Genomic DNA, 21,104 nt, shown 5'->3' on the forward strand with positions numbered 1-21,104 from the left:
GATAAGCACCCAATTGGCCCTGCGTGGGAAGCAGGCTGGCTCCCCTGGGATCTCTCCTGGCAACAATTCCCTGCAGCCTCGGGGCTCTGGAACCACACCCCTGCGGTGGCTCTGGCCTCTTCCCAGGGACCCCGCACAGCCTCTGGGGCCCCTAGGGTTCCCTGGCTGACAGCCGGGGAAGCCAGAGCTCCCGCAACCCTGGGACCCGGCCCCTTCACCCGGTGGTCAGGCCCAGCCGACCAGCCTCTGCCCCTCCCGGGGATGTCCCCTGGGTGAGGCGCCCAGCACCCGGCAACAGAGAGCGAGCCGCGAATGTGACTTACAACGTTCTGGCAACCAGAGAAATTCATTTAAATCACGCATTTTATTTAACCCGGTAAATGCACAGCATTGCCAGTGAGGAAGTGGTCAGCGTCAGGGGACACGCGGCCCCAACCGTCCTTTGTGGGGTCTGCAGGGCTGGGAGCAGAGCGTGGTTTGGGGCCCGGCTCTGCCCTGGGATGAGACCCCCCCCCCTCCTCCTTTCTGGCTCTCCAGAGACCGCCCCCATCCCCTCCCCAACGGCCCACGCGTTGGCGTGGGGGCAGGCGAGGGGGCAGGCAGGGGGCAGGCAGAGCAGGAGGAGGGAGGAGGCTGAGGCCCTGCGGGCTCCTGGCTCTCCTCTCCCTCCCACGCAGCTCATCGGGACGCTGGCACCGAGACAGCGCGGAGCTGCTCTTAGCGCTGCAGCCCCCACCCCTCACCACGGCAGCCTCGCTCCCCTCCGCCCCCCACCCTCCGTGGTCTGGGTCCCAGGAGCGGATACCAGGGGAGGACTCTGCAGGTGTGACGGTGACCTCACGGCTGCCACCGCAGAGATGGGGAGACTGAGGGGGAGGAAGGGAGCCCAGTGAGTCTGCGGGAGGCAGGCACTCTGACCCGTGTCACTGCTGGGGGCCCGCGGCCAGCGCGGAGGCCACAGCTGCCCAAGCCACAAGAGGAGGGGGCTCAGCCGTGCCGCTGGTCCTGGTCGTCAAGGGAGAGGCGGAGGGAGGGGACAGCTGTGAGGGCACGGGGGATGACGTGAGGCCACTGGGAGCCTTTCTGGACACTGATGTCAGCCCGGCTGGGATGGTGACAGCAGGAGGGGCCACCGTGAGGAACAGGACAGTGGCAGTGATGGGACCACGAATGGAGATTTCTGATCACCACCCCCTTGCACCTCCTGATGGATCCGGAACCCCAGGGGCCCTTGTCAGCCCCTGCCCCCGCTGCCCCCCATACACGCCTACACCCTCCCTCCACACACACCCCTACCACCCTCCACACACACCCCCTACTACACACACGCACACACACACACACAGGTGCCTGAAACTCATCCATCAAGGATGCCATGGGTACCACAGCCTGGTTCCCATGGCAACACCTGGATGATGGGGCAGGGGAGAAATGCAGGAACACACTAAATAAGGAACAACAACTTCCAAAAACGAGCATCCAGGGAGAAATAACCACGGAGGGATGGTCCTGGAAGGGCCTTTAAGGCCAGGCCAGCGGGAGCCAAGGGAAGCTTGGACGCAGAGATGCCCGATGGCTTCACACGTCAGATTTCGGGGAGGTGTTGAGGTCCGGGGCCCAGGAACCGGAGTCCTAGGGGGCGTCCCAGCCCCAGACCCCGGGCCACGTCACCACCCACCCCCCGCCCCCCGCCGGCCGAGCAGCCTCGTCCCGTGCCTCTGTCCCCACGGGCGCCTATCTCCAGCCCACGGCCGGACTCGGAACCCCACAGCCCCAGACAGCAGCGCACAGGCCCCCACCCTATCTCTTCTTGACCCGGAGCCCCGCACAGCGGAGATTCACCTGCGCACAGGAGCACGCCCCAGTTAGGGTCTCCTCGGAGGCTTCGAGGAGCAGCGGAAGCACACGGGTTCCTTCTTGACCGCGACGGGCTCCGGGAGATGTGGGGGTCTGAGTGGACCGCCAGCTCTTGCTTCAGCCGGGGATCGGGGGAAGGCAACGCTCCTGCTCTCCAGGGCCAGGTCTGAAGGCTCACCGACGAGAATTCATTACGGACGTGGTTTCAGGGCGCCTCATCCAGGCCAGGCCCTACTTCCAGGGCTGTGGGGGCCCTCCCCAGCCCCACGGCCTGGGATCCCCAGCTCCCTGTGGCTGGAGGGGTCACGGTTTCCTGTAAAGTCCTCCTGGCCTCGGTTAGGTGGGGCCAACGTCTCTGGTGAGTCGTGCACAGAGCAGAGCTCCCGGGGGGCTCTCTGAGCGCCGCGGGGGGCGCCCTCCTATTCCACGGTGAGGGTCTCCCTCGCCCCCATTTCCCGAGTGTGGAGACAGACTGACATTTTCTGGCAGAACTCTACCAAGTACAGGGCAAAACAGAGACAAGATAATTACGGGGATAACAGAGGCTAAAAATAGCCTCCTTCACAGCCCAGACTCCTGGCATGGAAGACGCCAGACACGGAGGAGAGAACGACAGAGAGCAGGGCTTTGGAGGATGAATAGAAGTCTGGCGGACGGTGGCCGGTCCCTGCGAGGGGGTGGAGGCAGCGTTGTGGCCCCCGGTGCGCCATCCAGAGGACTGAGCAAGCGAGGCGTCAGAGGGCCTCAGAAGTCCCCGGTCTGACCCTCCTTCTAGAGCCATCCAGTTACCCTTGGGGCAGGGTGCTCGCTCCCTCATCAAGTAGCTGCTGTCTTTGGGGAGCAGCCTCTAAACAAGACGCCCCTCTTCCGGGCGCCTGGGCCGGAGCCTGGCACGCTCTGTGTGGCACCAAGGCTCAGAGGCGGGGCAGAGGGGGGGCGCGGCTGGCACATGTCCTCCCGTGGGTCAGAGCCAAGCTTGGGGCCCAGCCGTGGACGGGGGAAGGGACTCGGAGAGGGACGCCGGGCCCCCCGGCCCTTTCTGGGCCTGAGCCGAGGACGCTGTGCTCAGAAGTCATTCAGGTGGGGCTGTGCCCAAGGTCCAGGGCTCCTGCAGAGGGCAGGTCCGAGGGAGGAGGCGTTCTGGAGCAGTGCACACAGAGGTGGGCGGCAGGAAATAGCTGGGGAGAGCCAGGCAGAGGACGGGGGCCTACGGGAGGGAACGGGGCGGTGGGGGTGGCGGGAGGAGGTTTGCTTCTAGGGATTCTGGAAGGACAAAGTGGCTGGCAGGACGGGAGGGGCCAGAGGAGGCTGCACAGAGAGAAGGGGGCAGAGGTAGAGACGGGGGGGGGGGTCCGGGGAAGGAGGGGGACGAGGAGGCCAGGGAGGCCTGCCGAAGGGGCTTCTGGCCCGTGAAGTGTCACCTCCCCAGCACAGCGGGGCGGCGGCTGGGAGCAGGGGTCTGGAATTGGGGGTCCCTGCAGACGCAGTCTGAGACTGCGGGAGGACAAACAGGCTCCAGCCGGGACTGGGGGCATCTCGAGGCCTGGGGCAAAGGGTGCAGATTCGGGTGCAGAGTCGAGAGTGGGACTGGTCAGCCGCGATGAAGGGTCTGGGGTGCCCCTGGCGGTGACACGCGGTCTGGCTTCAGCTCCCGGCTCAGGCCACGCTGCCCTCACCCGCGTCCCCCAGGGTGGCCCGGGGTCGGCGCTGGGGTCGTCTGGTCATCTGGGCAGGGCGGCTTTGGCATGGCTAAGGGAGGGGAGCGGCATGCCCGCAGAGGTGCCCGGGTGGGGCTGTAGAGGGAGGGGAGGGGGGACGAGAGAGGACGAGGCCCAGGAAGGAAAGCTTGCCGCCGGATGTCCGGCTTTCACGCCGCCCCAAAGACTCAGCCTGAAGCAGACAGAGGTTCGAAGGGGGCCGTCTGGTTCACCTGGCGACTCCCTGCCCCACCAGGGCCTCCGCCTCCCGGTCCATACGGCGGCCGGCCTGGCTCTGAGGCTCCATCGGAGAGGGGAATGGGGGCTGCGGGCCAGAGGACCCCCTTGCAGCTCCTGGCCCCGTGCTGGGGCCGCCGGAGCCCAGGGCCGCGGGGCTGCGTCCACCCGGCCTCCCTCCTGGAGGAAACAGGCGACGGCTACTGCCCGGAAAGTAGGGCAGAGGCTGGGAGCGCAGCAGCGTGGGGGAGCCCCTGGGGGGAGCCCCTGGGTGGCGGGTCTGCGGGGACTTTGGTGGAGGAGCCCAGGGGAGGAAGAAGCACGGGGAGCTTCACGGTCCGGGCTGGATCTGGAACCAGGGGTCGGTGGGGGCAAAGGCAGGGCCCGAAGCAGAGTGCTCTCCTGTAGACACAGGACCACCTGCTCCTTCGCCTCCAGGAGGGAGAGCGTGTGCCAGGCAGAGTGGGGGAGGGTGTGGGCTCAGAAACATCCCTCCGGTGAGGACATTGTTGCCAGCATCTTCCAGGCAGGAGGCATGGGGAGCAAGAGTCTAGCCGGTTCATGGCAATCTTGGTCTTGTCCCTGTACCTCCTTGTGCCTCAGTTTCCAGGTTGAGAATATGGGGCTGTTGAAGGGGACCCCATCCTAGGGGATCCTGTCCTAGGGGAGCCTGTCCTAGGGGATCCTGTCCTAAGGGATCCTCTTCTAGGGAGCCCATCTTAGAGGACCCTATCATGGGAATTCTGTGATAAGGGAGAGGGACAGAGAGAGATGGAGACAGAGACAACAGGGACCCGGAGACCCCAAAGAGACCCAACCGAAAAGAAGAGGAGGGAAGAAGGAGGAAAAGCAGGAGCCCGGGGAGCAGAGCAGGGGACGAGATGGGGAGCGGGGGCATCGGGGGCAGGACAGGTCAGCTGGACCGTGGCCACCAGTCACTCAAGGGGCACGGGGACGGCAGTCCCCCGCGAGGGAGCGCTCCTGTGCTGGGCCGAGGGCTCAGAGGCCACTTTGTTCTTTAAACTCGTGCTGGAACAGGCCGATTACAGACCCCCAACCAAGCTTTCCCTTCAGATTGCAAGTTACACTCGCAGTCCTCACTGCTCAGAGCCACTTGAGGGCACTTCAAAGTAACGTTTGGTCCCATTTATGTCTTCAAGCCTTTTCTTTTTGAGAGAGAGAGAGAGACCTTGCCTGCGGCAGGCCAGCACTCTGGGAAGGGACAGAGAGAGGGGGAAGGGCAGAGGGGAGAGGAGCAGAGAGGGTGGGGAGAGGGGCAGAGAGAGGTGGAGAGGAAAGGAGAGGGGGGGAAGGGACAGAGAGAGGGGGAAGGGCAGAGGGAGGGGGAGAGGGGCAGGGGGAGAGGAGGGGCAGAGAGTGTCCCAAGCGGGCTCTATACTCTCAGTGCAGAGCCAGATGCGGGGCTCGAACCCATGAACCGAACCGTGAGATGGTGACCTGAGCCCAAGTCCAACGTTCAACTGACTGAGCCACGCGGGGGCCCCTGTCTTCAAGCCTTTTAAGCTACATCCGTAAGATTAACATATTCTACATGGAATCTACCTTGTCAGACGTTGTTAAGTTTCTGAAAACTTAATTATTATAAACTCGGTAAATGATGCCGAACGGTATGGTGGTTCTTAAGCTCTTCCCAACGTTCCAACACTGTACATAAAATCGTATATGGTTTCTACCCAAAGCCGCGAGCGTAACCAGGGGCCCAGTGAGACAGTCCGCGTCGGCATCGCTTCTATCAGCCAAATTGTCTGCAGTGTGAAAATGCTTAAAATATGAAGCACATACAAATTCTTGGCAAAGGTGGTAACGTTTTGAGGTTGATTCTCTTTTAAATTTCTTTTTTAGTTTATTTATTTTTGAGAGAGGGAACACGAGTGGGGGAGAGAGAGAGAGAGGGAGACAGAGGATACGAAGCAGGCTCCGCGCTGTCAGCACAGAGCCGGAGGCAGGGCTTGAACCCGTGAGCCGTGAGATCGTGACCTGAGCCGAAGTCCGACTGAACCACGGCGCCCCATCTCTCTTTTAAGTGTCTACGTTAATTCTAAATCCTCTTGGAGCTAAAAGTCCCTATGGACTAGAGTCACATCACCTGTGAAATGTCACCTAGAGCAGTCCTCCGGACCACCCTCACTTCTGACGCCAGCTGTAGACTCTGGGGTCCCCGGGATCGTCCTCCAGGAGGACTCCCAGCACCCCCGGGGGGCGGCACGCTCGCAGTCACGGTTTATCACGGGGAAAGGACACACACCACCATCAGCCAGGGGTTGGGGCGCACCGGGCAGGGCCCAGGAGGGTGCAAACCGCCCTCTCCCCGCGGGGCCGTGGGCAGCGACGTGATGGCACGCACCAGCGTCGCCAACCGGGAAACCCCCAGCTTCCGGCGGCGCGGCAACCTTCCGGCAGCCTCCGGCGTGCGAGGCCTTTATCTGGCTTCCGTTCACTGCCCGCGTGGCTGACCTCAGTCTCTGGCCCCTCGGGAGGCCGAGCCGACCCCGCGTGGCCCAGAGCCCCGGGGAAACAAGGATGCTAGACTCTGGATGTCCCCGGGCTTGGCGGTGACCTCCCAGCAGCCGAGGCCAGAGGCCAGACCTTCGTTGGGCAGGGTGGAGTTCACATCACCCCAAACAGTCCTCCACGTGGCCTTCTGTCCTCTGGCTGTCCACCGAGACCTCTCCCTCCCTCCTGCACGCGTGTGGGCCCTTTGCAGCTGCCTGTGGACCCGAGACAGCATCCCCTGTGCTGGCTGTGGCTGGCAGCAATGGGCCTCCTCCTGGGCCTCCCTGGGCCTAAACACTAAGGTATGCCTTTCCTGTCTCTGGGCCCTTCCTCTGGCCTTCACCAGCAGACGGAGACAGTGGCCTGGGGACGGCAGAGCCCTCGGAAGGTCCTGAGTAAGCAGATAGAGCCCAGCTGCCAGCCACATGTTTATGTGGCAGAAAATAAGCTGTTTTGTTTGTCGGGCCTCTTTGTTACAGCAGCTTGACCTCCCTCTGACTGCTACACTTTCCCCAGCCCCTTTCTTCCTGCAGTTTCCTTTTTTAAAAAACAATTGTTTTATGTCTATTTATTCTGAAAGAGAGCGAGACAGAGACAGAGACAGAGCACGAACGGGGGAGGGGCAGAGAGGGAGGGAGACACAGAATCCGAAGCAGGCTCCAGGCCCCGAGCCGTCAGCACAGAGCCCGACGCGGGGCTTGAACCCACAAACTGTGAGACCATGACCTGAGCCGAAGTCGGACACTTAACTAACTGAGTCCCCCAGGTGCCCCTTTGAGGCAGTTTCCTAACTGCTGCGGCCAGCAGCCCATCCCCAACAGCACCTCAGGGGATATGAAGGCCCAAGTCCCCGCTGAGCTCTGCAGGGGCAGCAGGGCACCCACTGAGCACCCACTGAGCACCCACTGCGGCCTGGGCACCCTGCCCACGGACCCTCACACCAGCGCTATGGGCAGACTTGATTTTCTAGAAAAGGCATCCCTGGGAACTTGAGCTCACCTCCACGTGGCTCAGAAGCCCCCCACCAAACTGGGTCAGCAGGGTGAGCCCCCCAGGGCTCCTGGATGCCCTGCCTCCAGTCCCAGCACTGATCCCCAAAAGGAGGCAAGCACAGTCCCTCCCCGTGCCTCAGTCTCCCCCACCCCCTAGTCAGGAGAGGAGGCTGGGTGGTCTGTGACAATGGATGGGCGGGACCGGGGAGGGGTGAGGCGGGCCTTTATGGGGAACATCCTGTGCCCAGAGTCGCTGGGGGTGGGCCCCTCCACCCCATGGCCCCCCCTGCTCCGCCTTCGGCCCGGCTCTGAAGACACAGGGACTCAGCCACATCTCCCTTACTTACTGCAAGTGCTCTGAGAGCCTGTTTCACAATCACCCGATTACCGATTACCGGAAGTAACTTCTTATTGAAAAGAAAAGGCCCCTGCAGTTTCCAGCCTTTGATGTGAGCTGTGGCCTGTCTCCGGCAGAAATCCCTGCCTCCCAGGCATCACCATGGTGCCCCTGCCTCCTGTTCCCGTCAATTTCCTCTCCCCATTCTTGTCAGAGTTGCCATTATTTAAAAGAAATACGAGGGAAGAATAGGGAAGAGGCTGCCTTTTCACCTCGGGAGCACCGTGCTCGGGGCCGCCAGCCCTCTCCACGCGGAGGGTGACGACATTTCCTTGTGGCAGGTGGTGCTTTCTGCTCCGGCTCATTTCCTGCCCGCCCCGGGTCTCCCCTGTGTGCCCAGCAGGCCGTGTCCTCCACCACCACGATGCTGCATCGAAGCTCTAGCAGGGGCAGCCCTCCCCAGGCTGGGCGGGGCTCACACTCCCTGCCCCCGCCCCTGCCCCCGCCGCCTGGCCCAGGACCCCCCCCCCCCCGCCCCCGGAGCAGAGCAGCCCCTTTGGAGGGGCAGGACCTGTGCTGGGTACCTGACAAGCCCCTGTCCATGACTGTGGCACTGGGGCTGGTCACTTGTACACGTCAGCCTAGCTAGGGAACTGTCCCCGGGCATCCAATCAAACTCTCATGAAGGCCTTTTGCAGGTGTGACTGAAGCCTATCATCAGTTGACTTTAAGTAAGGGAGATCATCACCAAGGCAATCTGGGTGGGCCTGGCTCAATCCGTTGATGGGTCTTAAGAGCAGAGCTGAGCCATCACCTAGGAAGAAGCTGTCCCACAGTAGCTCAGCCTGAGCGTGGCGGGGGGGGGGGGGGTGGGGGAGGATTCCAGCCTGCCCTACGGCCTATGCACTGGCCTAGCCGGGCCCACAACTGAGCAAGAAAACTGCTCACAACCAACTGCTCACCATCCGCCCCCACTGGGCCTGCTTCTCCTTGAACGCTGGCTGGAACAGGGGTTTGAGCCCCCACCAGGCTATCTCTCCCTCTGTCTTGGGGGCCTGGTGACCCCACAGAGGCAGGTGAGGCCAACCGCCCACGGGGCATCGAATGGCCCTCGTGTCTCAGTTCTCGAACCCACAAGTGGATTAGATTAGTGACGGTATGCCCATTTTGCAGATGAGGGAACAGGCTTGGAGAGACCAAGTTTATGACCCGGGACTTGTCAGGGTCGCCTCCCAGCGGGGATCTTGCCTCGCCTGGGTCCCCGGGGCTCGATGCCCGAGAAGACCCCTCGGCTTCCAGCCCTAGGCCTCCGTGTGGGCTGAGCCCTGGCAGCAGACTTCTTAGGACACCCCCACCACACACACCCCAGCAGGCAGTGGGCAGAGGATTCGGGGGCACACTGCTCAGCTCAGCTACAACGAGGGCTCCGCCCGGTCTCTCCCACTGCCGGCCGCCTCAGGCGTTCGCTTCCGTGGGGGGAGCCCCTAAGGCCCTTCTACCCTGAGGATCCAGGACCCTGACCAACTGGCCTGTGGGGTGATGGGCCTGCGCTCCCTAGGTCCCCAGAGACCCTTCAGTCTGCACCCGTGGGGGCTCCGGGGACCCGCCACCCCGAGCCACCTCCCTCCGCACGCCATGCCTGCCAACCCCAGTCCACAGAGAAATGACCGCGCGCACCGAGAAGTTTCAGTGTTTTATTAACAAAAACTTAAAAAGTCTGTCTTCAGGAAAGGTGACGGGGGGTTGCACACAGCTTGGCCTGACATCAAGGCCTGATCCACTGGGGACGGGGAGGGCTGGCCACACCCTCTCGAGGACCCTGGGGCCTCCCTGCAGCCCGTGCCAGCTTGTGAGTGTGGGTTATGGCTTATGTGCAAAAATAAAATCTGGGGGTGCTGGCAGGAGTGCATGATGTCGGGGCTGACAGAATCTTCTGCAGACACCAGTCTTCTGAACCTGGGAACCCCCACTGGCCAGGTGGAAAGGAGGACCCCCAGCCAGGGCCTGCTGGGACTACAGACGTGAGTGGCCAGTCTGCACCGGGGTGCTGGTGTTTGGAGAGGTGGGGGTCCGGACCCTGGCAATGGCGGGGCCTGGCAGAGAGCCCGCTTAAGCCCCAGGGGCAAAGGCTTCTGGGCACTGCTGGGGCTGCGGGCGGGAGCAGGGGCTGTGGCCTCGGCGTCAGAGCTCCCGGAAAGCTCTGGTAGGAGAGGACGGCCGCCGTGGCCGTGGCCGGGGGTTCCCGGGCTGGGGCGAGGCAGGGCCCAAGGTGGCAGACGCCGACTCCAGCCACAGCGGACCTGGGGGCGGGAGGGCTGGCGGCCAGCGGGGCAGGCCTGGCGGCAGGCCCTGGCCCTCACGCTGGCCCGTCTTCACCACCAGCTCTCCGCCGGGCCTGTCCTCTCTGCAGCCCCTCTCGCCGACCTCAACGTCTCCTCGTGTGCAGGCAGCTTGCAGGAGGAGAGGGAGGGGAAGTGCCAGGCAAGCAGCAAAGGCTCTGTGGGAGCCTTGGGACCTGAAAGAAAGACACGGGGGCCTCAGGGACAGGCCAGACGCTGGGAGGAGCTCCGCAGGAAGGGTGTGGGTGGACGTTATGGGGCGGCCCCCCGGCTTGCCCAGAGCGCCGCTGGGGGCCGCCGGGCCTGGGGCCCCGGGCCCCGGGCAGGACAGCTGAGGGATAGGGTCTCGGTGGGAGAGATGGGGCCCCTTACCTGTCGTCACTCTCCCGGCTCCTCAGCTGAGTGTGAGGACTCGGGCCCTGTGGGACCCTCCGCCCGCCGTGGGTGAGTCATCGAGCCCAGCCGATCCTTTTCCAGGCTGGTGTGAATCGCTCATGCTGAGGAGAAAGCGCCGGGTCGGGTCGTGTGAGAGCTGGCTCAGCACCCCCCAGCCCTCCTCCCCGATCCCTGGGCTCTCTGCTCCTTCCCCACCGCTCCCCCCAACACCCCACCCCTGCAGCTAACTAGCTGGGGCTTCCTCTGAGCCTCAGTGGGCTCACCCAGAAAATGGACGGCCCTGGGTCCTCCCTACTCTACAGCGCCAACCCCCCCCCCCCGGGGGTGGTGCCGTGGGGGCAGGGGCTCACCTGAGGGGCCAGGAGGCACCAGGACGCCAGGTCTGCTGCCGCCGCTGCGTCTTACGCCGCTGCGTCTTACGCTTCAGCTCTCCTCCAGGAGGAGGGGCCGCGTGGCCTGAGGCTGGCCGGCTGCCCGAGGCGGCGACAAGAGTGCCAGCCGGCCGCGCAGCGACTGCCAGGAGAAGGCAGCGCGCCGAAGCCAGGGTTCCGGTGGCGCCGGTCTGTCTTCGCGTCCGTTCCGGGGTGTCCCTTGAGCTTGGTGCGCACTGCCTGTGCCGCCCGGACACTTGACCTCTGAATGCCCGGAGGGCCCAGGCGCGGGGCGGAATAAGGGAGCCTGGAAGTCGGGTCACGGCCTGAGAGTGTGCAGGGTGCGGATGGGGGCCGGGAAAGACAGACGGGAGAAAGGCAGGTGACGAGGCAGGGGCCCCGCAGGACGGGGTGGGGGGGGGGGGCTCCTTTGCTGCTGGGGGGGTGGGGGGAGAGTGTCCACGTCTGGATGACGCGTGTTTGTGCGAGTCCGGCCGGGAGGCAGAGGTGGGGTGGCCAGCGGGCGGGGGGACGAGGGTTCCCCCGCACGGGGCTCGGCCCGGCTCGGACAGTCCTGGTCGGCAAAGGCCACGGGCGGGGGGGTGGCGGGCCGGCTGCGGCCTGGGCCGCCCTCTATTCGGGCTGGGTCCGGTCGCTGGCCACAGACTCGCTGGTGAGGGCCGGCGTGAGGGCCTCGGCCTCCTCCTCGGCGGGCCGCTGGGGGCCGGCGGGCTCGGAGGCCTGCTCCAGGCCATCCTGCACCTCCTTGCCCCTCTGGATGAGCTGCTCCAGGGTCTTGGGCAGCGGGTGCCGCAGGAAGCGCTTCAGCTTGGGCTGCAGGGTGCCCACCACGTACTGGATGATCTCCTCCTCGTCGGCGTCCACGTACAGCGTCTGGTACAGGTCCCGCTTGCGCCACAGGAACTGGTCCAGCGGCTCGCCCTGTTTCTGCGGCAGGTCCAGCTCGCGCTGGATGGCCTCGCGGGACAGCGTGCCCTCGCTGTACTGCAGGAATTCCTTCTTGAACTCCACCCAGTTCTTCACGGAGCCCTGCTTGAACTCCCACCACTTCTTGGCCGGCCCGTTCATGTGGTTCTGGATTTGGGACAGCCAGTACTCCTCGGAGCCGCCCACCTGCCGCAGGTACTCCTCCAGGTGGCTGAGGAACTCCCTCGGGTCCTCGAAGATCTGCGTGTCCACGCCGGGGCCGGGCTGCCCGTCCTCGCCGGGCGCCCAGGGCGGGTACTGCTGGGCCTCGGCGGGCTCCTGCCCGGGCAGCTCGCCGGCGGCGGGGGGCGGGGTGATGGCGTAGGGGCTGACCGTGTAGTCGTACCCATCCGCGTCGTGGCAGTAGGTCTCGGGACCCCCGACGCCCACGGACACGGTGCGGCGGGCCGGCTCGCCGCCCACGGGGTACTTGCCGCCCATGGACTCCAGGCGGTCGGCCCACCTCTCCAGCCGGTAGAAGACCTCCCGCCACACGTGCATCTCGCGCTTGACCCAGCGCTCCAGGTTGGCGATGGTCTCCTGGCAGCGGCACAGGCAGGCCTTGATGGACTTCTTCCAGCGCTGCGAGTCGCCGGTGGGCACGTAGCCGTCCAGGTTGCTCTCCAGCTTGCCCACCGACCTGTGCAGCCCCTTCAGCTCCCGCTCCACCTGCTTGGACACCTCGGTCAGCAGGTGCCGGTGGGTCCTCCGCACGTGCTCCAGCATCTCGGCCCGGCACTTACCGATCTGCAGGATCACGTTGGGCTTGGCGGCCGGCCCGCCCCGCGGCCCGGGGTAGGCGTGGAGGCCGCCGCTCGTCATGTGGTCCAGCTCCATCGGAGGGAGTGAGCAGGTGGCCGCGGCGCTCGGACGGGCGGGAGGCGGCGGGCTGCGAAGTGCCCCTGGGCCGGCGGCGCGGTGGAGCCGGGTCCTCGGCGTCCTCGGCGCGGGCGCGGCGGAGCGCAGGGAGAGCGGCGGGGAGCGCGCGGGCAGCGCAGGGACAGCGGCGGAGAGCGGCCGGAGCGGCGGCGCCGAGCTCTGCGGCCGGCCGCCGGCGCGGGCTCTTTATGCGGCTGGCGCGGCCGTGGGCGGCCCCGTCGCCGAGCCCCCGCTCCCATTGGCCCCGGCGAGGCGCCCCGCCCCGCGCGCCCCGCCCCCCACGCCCGCCCGCGCTCCCGGCGCCGAGGGAGCACCCACCCCCTGCACGCGCCATCGGCCGGGGTGACTAATCCGCCGGCTGGCTCCCTGCGCCCCCTCCCCGGCTCATTCAGCCTGCGGGGCGAGGGAAGGTGGCCGGACCCGGCGACACGCCCCTGCCCGCGACCGGCGGGGAAGCGCAGGTGTGTGCCCCCAGGGGGCTCGGGGCGGGTCGGTTGCTGCCCCCACGCGCCCAAAGGTTAGGAGGAAGCCCCTCCCCCAGGGATTCAGGGTCCGCCGCCCCCTCTCTGGTGTCGGTCCTTCCTAGGGGGGCGGGGTGGTGCTCGACTCCGCTCTCCCGGGGCCTCAGCGCCCCCACCCCTGCCTCGGCCCGGCCCGGGGTCGCGGGGTGCTGAGCCGCGGATGAGTCCCGGCAGCGACCCCGACAGACACCCAGACCCCCCTCCTTTGCTGGAGCCCAAGGCTCCTAGCTTTCCTGGACGCGCTCCCAGGCGCCAGGGGTGAGTTCCCTGGTGTGGCCTCCAGCTCCTGCCTATCCGTTCCCTGGGGTGCTGTCGAGTCCGGGGGCGGGGGGCGGGGGGCGGGAGGGGGGGGCCTGGGCTGGTCCTGCATCCCACGTGGGAGGGTCGCGCACCCAGGCCTGGGCGCTGCCCGGGCCCCTGACAGTGGTGTGGATGTGTGACACCAGCGTGGCAATGGCTGGACTGGACCGCCCGCTGCCCCCACTCCCACGCCTTTGGGGAGGCCCAAGACTTGTCCCTGTGGTGCCTCCGGGGGAAGTCTGGACGCCAATCCCTGCGGGGAGGCGGGAGGGGGGGCTGGGGGGGGGGGTTGTGAGGGCAGTGGAGGAGATGAAGGGGTACTGCTCCCTGAAGCCCCCAAGACACAGAGGGAACCTGGTCAGAAGCTCCAAGACTTCTGAGAGGATGGAAGGGGTTAGGGGGAGGAGGGAAGGGAGGAGAAGGAGGGGGGGGGGAGGGGGAAGGAAGGAGGGGAAGGAAAGGAGGGAAGGGAGGAGAAGGAGGAGGGGGGGAGGGGAAGGAAGGAGGGGAAGGAAAGGAGGGAAGGGAGGAGAAGGAGGAGGGGGAGGAGGGAAGGGAGGAGAAGGAGGAAGGAAGGGAGGAGGGGGAGGAGGGAAGGGAGAAGGAGGAGGGGGAGGGAGGAGGGGGAAGGAAGGAGGAGAAGGAGGGGAGGGAAGGAAGGAGGAGGCGGGGGTGGAGGAGAAGGGGTGCCGGCAGCCTAGCAGTCAGGAGAGGCAGAGAGAAGTAAACACCATATAAGGAATGGGGCTCCGGAAGCTGAGATTCCCTCGGGAGGGAGGCCCCTTCTGCCTCCCTGGCAACAGTGGTGGGGGAGGGACACCCTTTCTGGGTTACCCCAGGATGGATGGTTCCGGGTCCCAGGCCCTGCGATGTTCTGCGGGCACAGGTAGCACTCGTTGCTCACGGCCAGAGGCCCGCAGACACACGGCCAGGGAGTCAAGAGACCGTAGCCCCTTGCGGCCAGCTTCCCACCCTCCCTCAGGCACAGGGCGCACACTGGCGCATGCCCCCGCCCGCCCACCCCTCACACACACCCATACCCACTATTCACCCATCCCCCAGACACACTCATACCCCCACCCACCCCAGACACACTCATACCCCCACCCACCCCAGACACACTCATACCCCCACCCACCCCAGACACACTCATACCCCCACCCACCCCAGACACACTCATACCCCCACCCACCCCAGTCACACTCATACCCCCACCCACCTCCCCACAGACACACTCATACCCCCACCTGTCCCCTCATCTGACTCACACACTCTCTGGAATCCCCACTCCTGCCCCCCCAGCCCCTTCCCCCTGCTCTCCTGGAAGCCCTCCCCCCACCCCAGCCAATCTGTCTCCTTTCCCCTTCTGAGCTCCCACCCCTGGTTGGGGGGGGGGGGGTGTCTTTCTGGCAAAAGCTTGCCCAAAATCGCTCTCCTGGCATTTCTAATTAAAGGCGAGTGGGTGGGCAGAGAGGGAGGGTGGCGGGGCAGCGCGGAGTAGGGAGGGGAAGCCGGGCAGAGAAGCTGTGAGAATAGGAATCCCCGAGCTGCCCAGCCCTGGCGGCCCAGCCCTGGCGGCTGGGTTCCTGGGAGCGGCAGGAGGCCGCAGGCCTGCGTGTGGCCTTGTGTGAGGTGTCTGTGCGGTGGTGGGGAGTGTGGCCCGGCCCACACGTGTGGCTGGCTGGTCACCACGGGGGCCGCATGTAGCCGTGAGTCTGTGCGTGTCTGGGGTGAGCCGGGGCTTGTGTCTCAGGGCCGTTGTCAGGGGGACACCTGATGAGCCAGCTGGGCAGAGGCCACACTCACACGTGTGTGTGTGCCCGCCGCGTGTGCCCGTGGGAGTGCCAGAGAGCCAGCACCTGAATGGCCAGCGGCCCACAAAGACCGCGTGTGGCCCCTGTGACACTCGGGCCCAGGTCTCCCGACCAGCTGGGTGGCCCCGGCCAGGCACAGCTCTCTGGGTCTCAGCCCCACAGTGACCTCCAGCCCCGGCTGCACCCCACAACACAGCAGCAGGGCTCCCGGGAGAGGGGAGCTCAGCCAGGGCCCAGAGGGTGGGGGGCCAGGGGCTGGGCGAGCACCACCTCTGTGTCGGGGTGGGGGGGGGGTCTCTCGGTGCCCCCTCTGCCGCGGTCACACCGGCCTGCCGTGGGCGTGAGGAGGCACAGTCCAGGGAAGGGGGTGCTGGCGGGTCACGTGGAGACGGCCAGGGACCTGCAGGGAGGCTGCGCAGTGCTGGCCAGCACAGGTGACAGGCGACAGCCTCTGCTCGGAACACTTAATCGCCGCCCAATTATCGCCCCAGAAGCCCTCAGCAAACCCCCGCACTGGGGCCCTGGGCTCCATTCTTCGCTGCTGGCTCCCCGCTGCCGCGAGGGGAGTGGGATGGGGGGTCTGCCCTGCCCTGCTCCGCGGTGCCCCTCTCCCCCTCAAGCAGGGGTGAAGGCACAGAGTGAGGGCCTCCAGCCCTGGGCCTCACCCGGAGCAGGACCGCTCGGGGGCTGCGGGTTGGGGACAGGGAGGGGGGAGGGGTAAGCTGCACAGGGAGGGAGGGAGGGAGGGCCTGGGGAACCCCACCCCCACCGCCGGACCCAAGGTGGCCAGCTGCTCCTTGAACCTACTTTAGAAGGAGGGGCTCCGTGGGCCAGGGGGGTCTGCCCAACACTGGATCCAGGCAGGAACACCCCCCACCCCGCCCCCCATTCAGTCCCCTCTGGGGTCCGGTCTTCCGCTGGGGCTCGAGGCTCCCAGACCCCGGGTGCTGGTCTGTGATGCTAAGATGCCTATTTCACGGTGAGGTCTCCCTCCCAAAGTCACGGCCTCGGGGAGCCATATCCCCCACTGCACCCCAAGCAGAGCCTGTGGCCTCCGCTGGACCTGCCTTCCTCTGGCTGCTCTGTGACCCAGTCCTCTCCTCTAGGGACCCCTGAGTGCAGGTCCCCTGCCCCCGCTGTGCTGGCCCGGCGGGTAATCCTCATCGAGGCGCCAGGCTGCCTGTGCCCCGGGGACTCACAGGCCTCAGGCTTTCCCGTGTTTGCACCGGGCCCTCCCAGCTGATCTCCTGGGGCGACGGCCGCTAACACCACTTAGCACCCAGGCTATGAGCACAGGCTCCTTTGGGACACTCCCGCACCCGCTCTCACTCCAGCCGCCAGCTCTGTGGCCCCGTCCTTGTGAGGAGAAAGGGGGAGCTGGGCTGCCCGGGGTCCCCTGGCCCTTCCCGCCCAGCCTCGGCCTGTGGTCCCTCCTGGCTCGCGTGGCCTCATTGCACTTGCCGCCACAGCCGCAGCCGGTGGAGCCTGGAGGGAAGGGCGAGGCCCGTCCTGGTTCCCCTGGGCCCTCTGGCGGCCCAGCGCCTCCATCATCTCCTCGGGAGGGGGCGCTCCGCCTCGCTGCTTCCTTGCTTCGGAGGCAGCACTGGGGCGGCTGCACAGGCCCCAGTGATGTGGGGCGGCATGGGGGGGGGGGGAGCAGCTGGAAGAAAGGCCTGGGGTCTGAGCCCAACACCTGGGCACAGGGAGCAGGGGCACAGAGGAGGCCTGGAGAGGCAGAGGCCGGGGGCGGGGGGGGGGGGGGGTGCGACACAGCATGTTAGAGGTGAGATTGGGCCAAGGTCAAAGAGGAAGAAAGGGTGGTGGGTGGAGGGGCAGAGAGCTGGGGGCGCCAGGATAGCGGAAGAGACAAGGGCTCCGTTTCACTTCTCAAGACTTTCTTGCCCTGTTTTCACAGAGGTTTCAAGAGGTGGGGGGACCTGCTAATGAGAGTGGGGGGGGGGGGTCCCTCAGGCACACCTGCCTGATGCACCTGCCACAGCCAGAGCAGCCTCCGAGAGACCCCGGGAGGCCAGGGCGGCTGGGGGCAGGGGTGTCAGGAGACCCCGCAGTGCAGGCACGCGTCTTGTTGAGAGACCCGAGCTGGGGGGCCGAGCGCTGGCAGGGGTGGGGGGTTGCCCACGGGAGGCAGAGGTATGTGAGCGAGCACTCAGAGCCCAGGGAACATTTTCCTTCCGATCCTCCCCTTCCAAACTTCCTCTTCCCTGCGGTTTGGCAGGGTGTGTGTGCTGCGTCCTGTCCCTGGAACAGGCAGCCTGTTCGTTCTGGGCCCCCACACACCAGACCCTCTCCCCCCTCCCTCCTTCCTGCCTCCTGCCTCGCGCCTCCCTCCCCATCCAGCCTCCAAGGAAAGTTTTGTATTTTTCCAAGATGCTGGCACCGAGGTGCCTCAGCCAGCCGCACCTCGGGTCCTGCAGGCATCCCCTCCGGGCCGGGAGGTCAGGCCCCAGAGCCCGAGGCCCGCCTCACCACCGCCCTCCAGAACGGGGAAGACGAGGCCCAGAGAGGGCCAGGAACTTGTCCAAGCTCCACAGCGAGGGAGGCAGAGCCAGGGCACCGTGGTGAGGGCGTGCGAGGACAGGCTGCAGGCTCCTGGAGGCGTCTGCGAGCTCAGTCTGCGCCCTGTGCAACCGCGGGTAAGTCCTCTGAAGTCCTCCCGGCCCTGCCCCTTCCTGGCATCAGTACTCTCCCCTGCAAAGAACCTTTGCCCTTCCAGCCATGGGGCGAGTCAGTAATCCATTCAGAACAGTTCCTGAGCCCGACAAGGGAGGCGCCAAGCAAGGTGGGGCACAGGAGGTGCAGATTGCCCCTAAAACGGGGTGTCGTCACGACCCCCATAGGCCCCGGAGGACACGGGCTGCGTGTGGCCCGTGCGAACTGCAGGCACCGTAGGTCATGACTCTGCCCTTCAAGGAGCAGCCCGTGGCCTCCAGGGAGTCCGGCTGGCCCCCCACTGTGACCCACGACAGGACAGGAGGGAGGCCATTGTGGCATCGAGGGTGGGGGGTCCCCGGTGTCCCCACTCCAGGAGGCAGGCGTGCGGGGTGGGAGCCCCGGACAGGGAGCTGGGCCCAGGACACACTCCATACACGCTGCCCACCGTGGGGCCACCCACGCGGTGTCTGGATCTAAAATGTCCCCTTGGCCCAGCAGGTGCCTCTGGCTGGGTCTGAGATTCCACGGGCCACCTGCCTCCTCGCACTACTTCTCCTGGGGGCGCTGTGTGGCTTCCTGCGCATCACTCAACCCCTCTGGCCCCAGCGGTGTCCTTGTCACACAACAGGCAGACTGTACTAAACGGTGGCCGAGGTTCTCGGCTTGGGCGGCTCGGAGGCTGACGGCAATGGTGGGTGGCAGGGAGGAGGCTGGACCTGTGGCCAGTCTGTCCCCTCCACCGGGAGTGCCCCATCCAGCCGAGCACACATCACCCCCGGTTCAAATGACAGAGGCCTCTCGGGTTTTAAAACCTAAGCATAAAAACTCATCATGGTTTTACGTGTTGTCTACTTCTGAGCCCACTGTCACCGCCTCCAGGAAGTCTTCCCAGCCTCTTAGCGCTGTGTTAACGGAGTCTTTTGTGACCTTGCCCCGCCTTGTTCATGCCCGCCTCAGAGCCCCCGAGCACAATGTCGTCCTCGAGGTGTGTCAGTTGAATGTGTGTGCGCGTGTGTGCGCGCGTGCACATTTGTGTGCGGCGTGTAAGTGTGTACGTGTGTGCGACTGCGCCTTCCTGGTCTTCTGTCCAACGAAGCCATGTTCTTGCTCGCTGACTGCATCAGGCTCTCAGCTTGCTCTGGGCACATGGGTGGACGAGACCCACCTGGGTCCCACCCTGAGGAGACTCCGGTCAAGTTCCCCAGCACCCCAGATGTTTTGGGGCCAGCAGCCCAGAGGCGCCCTGGAGGGTGGAGAGAGCCGGAGGGTGAGCAGGGGTGGGCCGGGTACAGGTGCGCCGGCAGGGCAGGGGGGAGCAGGGGGCCCTGCTGGGTTCTGTCCCTCTCCAGGGGCAGAGCTGGAGGAGAGCAGGACTAGATGGGCCGTGGGTGAAGGTGGGGACCAAGGCCGCCGACCTGAGTCTGTGGCCCGCAGGGGGGACGTCAGGCCAAGCAGGGGCAGGTGCTGGAGAGCCAAGCTATGGGTGGGCAGGGACTGTTTGAGAGCTGTTAGGAGGGTCTCAGGGATGGGGAGAGCCAGGGGCCCGGTGTCCTGGCCGTCCGGGGTGGAAGCCCTGTGGGGACTCGGCAGGAGCAGCTGGGGGCCCAGCTGTGGGGGTTGGAGCCCGCGGCCGCCCCCTCCTCTCTGCCCTACTGGGCCCCCAGCCAGGCTGTGCCTCCCGCGCCGCCCCCGTGGACGCCCAGGGAACTCAGACCGGATCATGCGGCAGGAGTCCCGAGCGTGGCCGGCCCAGCCAGGATGGGGGGTAGTGCTGCCAGCTGGCCCTGGCCAGACGCCCCCGGAGCTGGGGGTTCAGGATGGCCAGGGAGGGGGTGGTGGCCAACTTTCCTGCCGTTCCCTGCGTCTCCATTTAGATTTCTCCCCAGCATAGAGCGCCGGCCTCCAAGCACACTTCCGGAGCCATAGAAGGAGACGGGCTGAGAATAGCTCAGCGTGACGCAGCGAGGAGCTTCCCCACGCAGGCAGGCTCCGCGCCACAGAGGGGCCGCCCTGGAGGGACCCCTGCCCGGCGCCACCCCCGTGCCGGAAACGGGACAGTGGCTTGGGGTCCCCTTCTGCCTTCTGTCTGCAAGCTACTCCCTCTCCTTCCTCACGGCTGGGGCCTGGGCCCCTGCCCTTCACAGCTGTCACCTCTCCCCGGGCACACCTTGTCCAGGTGAGGCCTCTCTCCGGAGGTCCTGATCTGGATGTCCCCCAGTCGCCGGCCTGGCCACCCTGCTCGGCTGTAGGCCCCACTGCTGCGTCACGCCGGCGCCTTCCCCCGTTCTCACTTTGTGGGCGTGGGCCCCTCCCCGTCTGCCGCAGGCCTGTGGGTGCCAGGCGTGGGCCGTGATGATCCTTGGCCTTCGGGGGCCCAGTGTCTGCCGGGCCAAAGCCTCCTGGGCTCCCAGACGCGAACTTGTTGTGTCCCCAGCTGCGAGGGGCTGCCGCACAGGGGTGCCTCGACGGCACCTGTCTCTCGGCCCCAGGCCGTGCTCTGCCGTAGCTGTCTTGCAGCTCCTACTAACTTGGAGCAAAAGTCCCTTATTTCCATCTGGCTGTGGCCCCCACCAATTATGTGGCCAGCCCCACCCGCCATCCTGGGGGTGGGGGTCCACTGTTCTGCAATCTCTCTGGAAAGATGGTCGGCAGAGATCACGTGGGAGAAGGGGACCCACGCCGCACGCTGAGCGTCTCACGGAGTCTTGGGATGGCTGGCGGTGTGGGGTGGGGCCCCGGGGACCCTGCCGGGGAGCCAGCGGCCCCCGTACGACTTGTCGCTGCCCATCTGTCACTGTGCAGGTGGGCTGAGCAACCCCAGATGCCCTCTGAGCCTCGGCCTCCTTAGCCGATGGTGGTGTCACTCTGCAGAGGCTCATGGTGGTGACCGACCCCAAGGTGGGTCAGGACACCTGGCCGGCACGTCTGGTTCACAACCCACAGCCCTGATCTACGTTCTTGGTCTTAAGCTCCATGTCCAGGACAGGTGCCTGAGCGGGGGGGGGGGGGGGGGGGGGGGGGCTCTGAGGTGGGAGATGACCCCTCTAACGTCTGCGGGCACCGTGCCCCCTCCTGGCTTCGGGCCACTTGTCTGTTCGCTGCAGGCCACTGTGGACTGCGGAGCTTGATTGGGAAGGCCGGGTGGGGCCAGTGGGCTTCTCCCACCCTTGCCGGACAGGACCCGGCCTCT

The 21,104-nt window shown here is 66.0% G+C and overlaps 2 protein-coding genes and 1 long non-coding RNA gene across 3 annotated transcripts; 1 reads left to right on the forward strand and 2 right to left on the reverse strand.

Moving 5' to 3' along the window:
* Nucleotides 1-9,357: 9,357 nt before the first annotated feature.
* Nucleotides 9,358-10,818, reverse strand: LOC122211062. Its single transcript, XR_006198458.1, has 3 exons — nt 10,720-10,818; nt 10,346-10,470; nt 9,358-10,149 (listed from the first exon to the last, which is right to left on the reverse strand). It is a non-coding gene; the product is annotated as an uncharacterized LOC122211062 (long non-coding RNA).
* Nucleotides 10,819-11,191: 373 nt separating this feature from the next.
* Nucleotides 11,192-12,669, reverse strand: ARC (activity regulated cytoskeleton associated protein). The gene has a single exon (XM_042923616.1). The coding sequence runs from the start codon at nt 12,562-12,564 to the stop codon at nt 11,374-11,376; it is 1,191 nt and encodes a 396-aa protein (XP_042779550.1). The 5' UTR covers nt 12,565-12,669; the 3' UTR covers nt 11,192-11,373.
* A 125-nt stretch (nt 12,670-12,794) lies between these two features.
* Nucleotides 12,795-18,743, forward strand: LOC122210614 (translation initiation factor IF-2-like). Its single transcript, XM_042923366.1, has 4 exons — nt 12,795-12,803; nt 12,859-13,123; nt 17,630-17,895; nt 18,413-18,743. Exons 1-4 carry the CDS (start codon nt 12,795-12,797, stop codon nt 18,554-18,556), a joined length of 684 nt encoding a protein of 227 aa, XP_042779300.1. The 3' UTR covers nt 18,557-18,743.
* The last annotated feature ends 2,361 nt before the right edge of the window (nt 18,744-21,104 follow it).

Source organism: Panthera leo, chromosome F2, assembly GCF_018350215.1.
Source record: "Panthera leo isolate Ple1 chromosome F2, P.leo_Ple1_pat1.1, whole genome shotgun sequence".
Classification (NCBI taxonomy): domain Eukaryota; kingdom Metazoa; phylum Chordata; class Mammalia; order Carnivora; family Felidae; genus Panthera; species Panthera leo.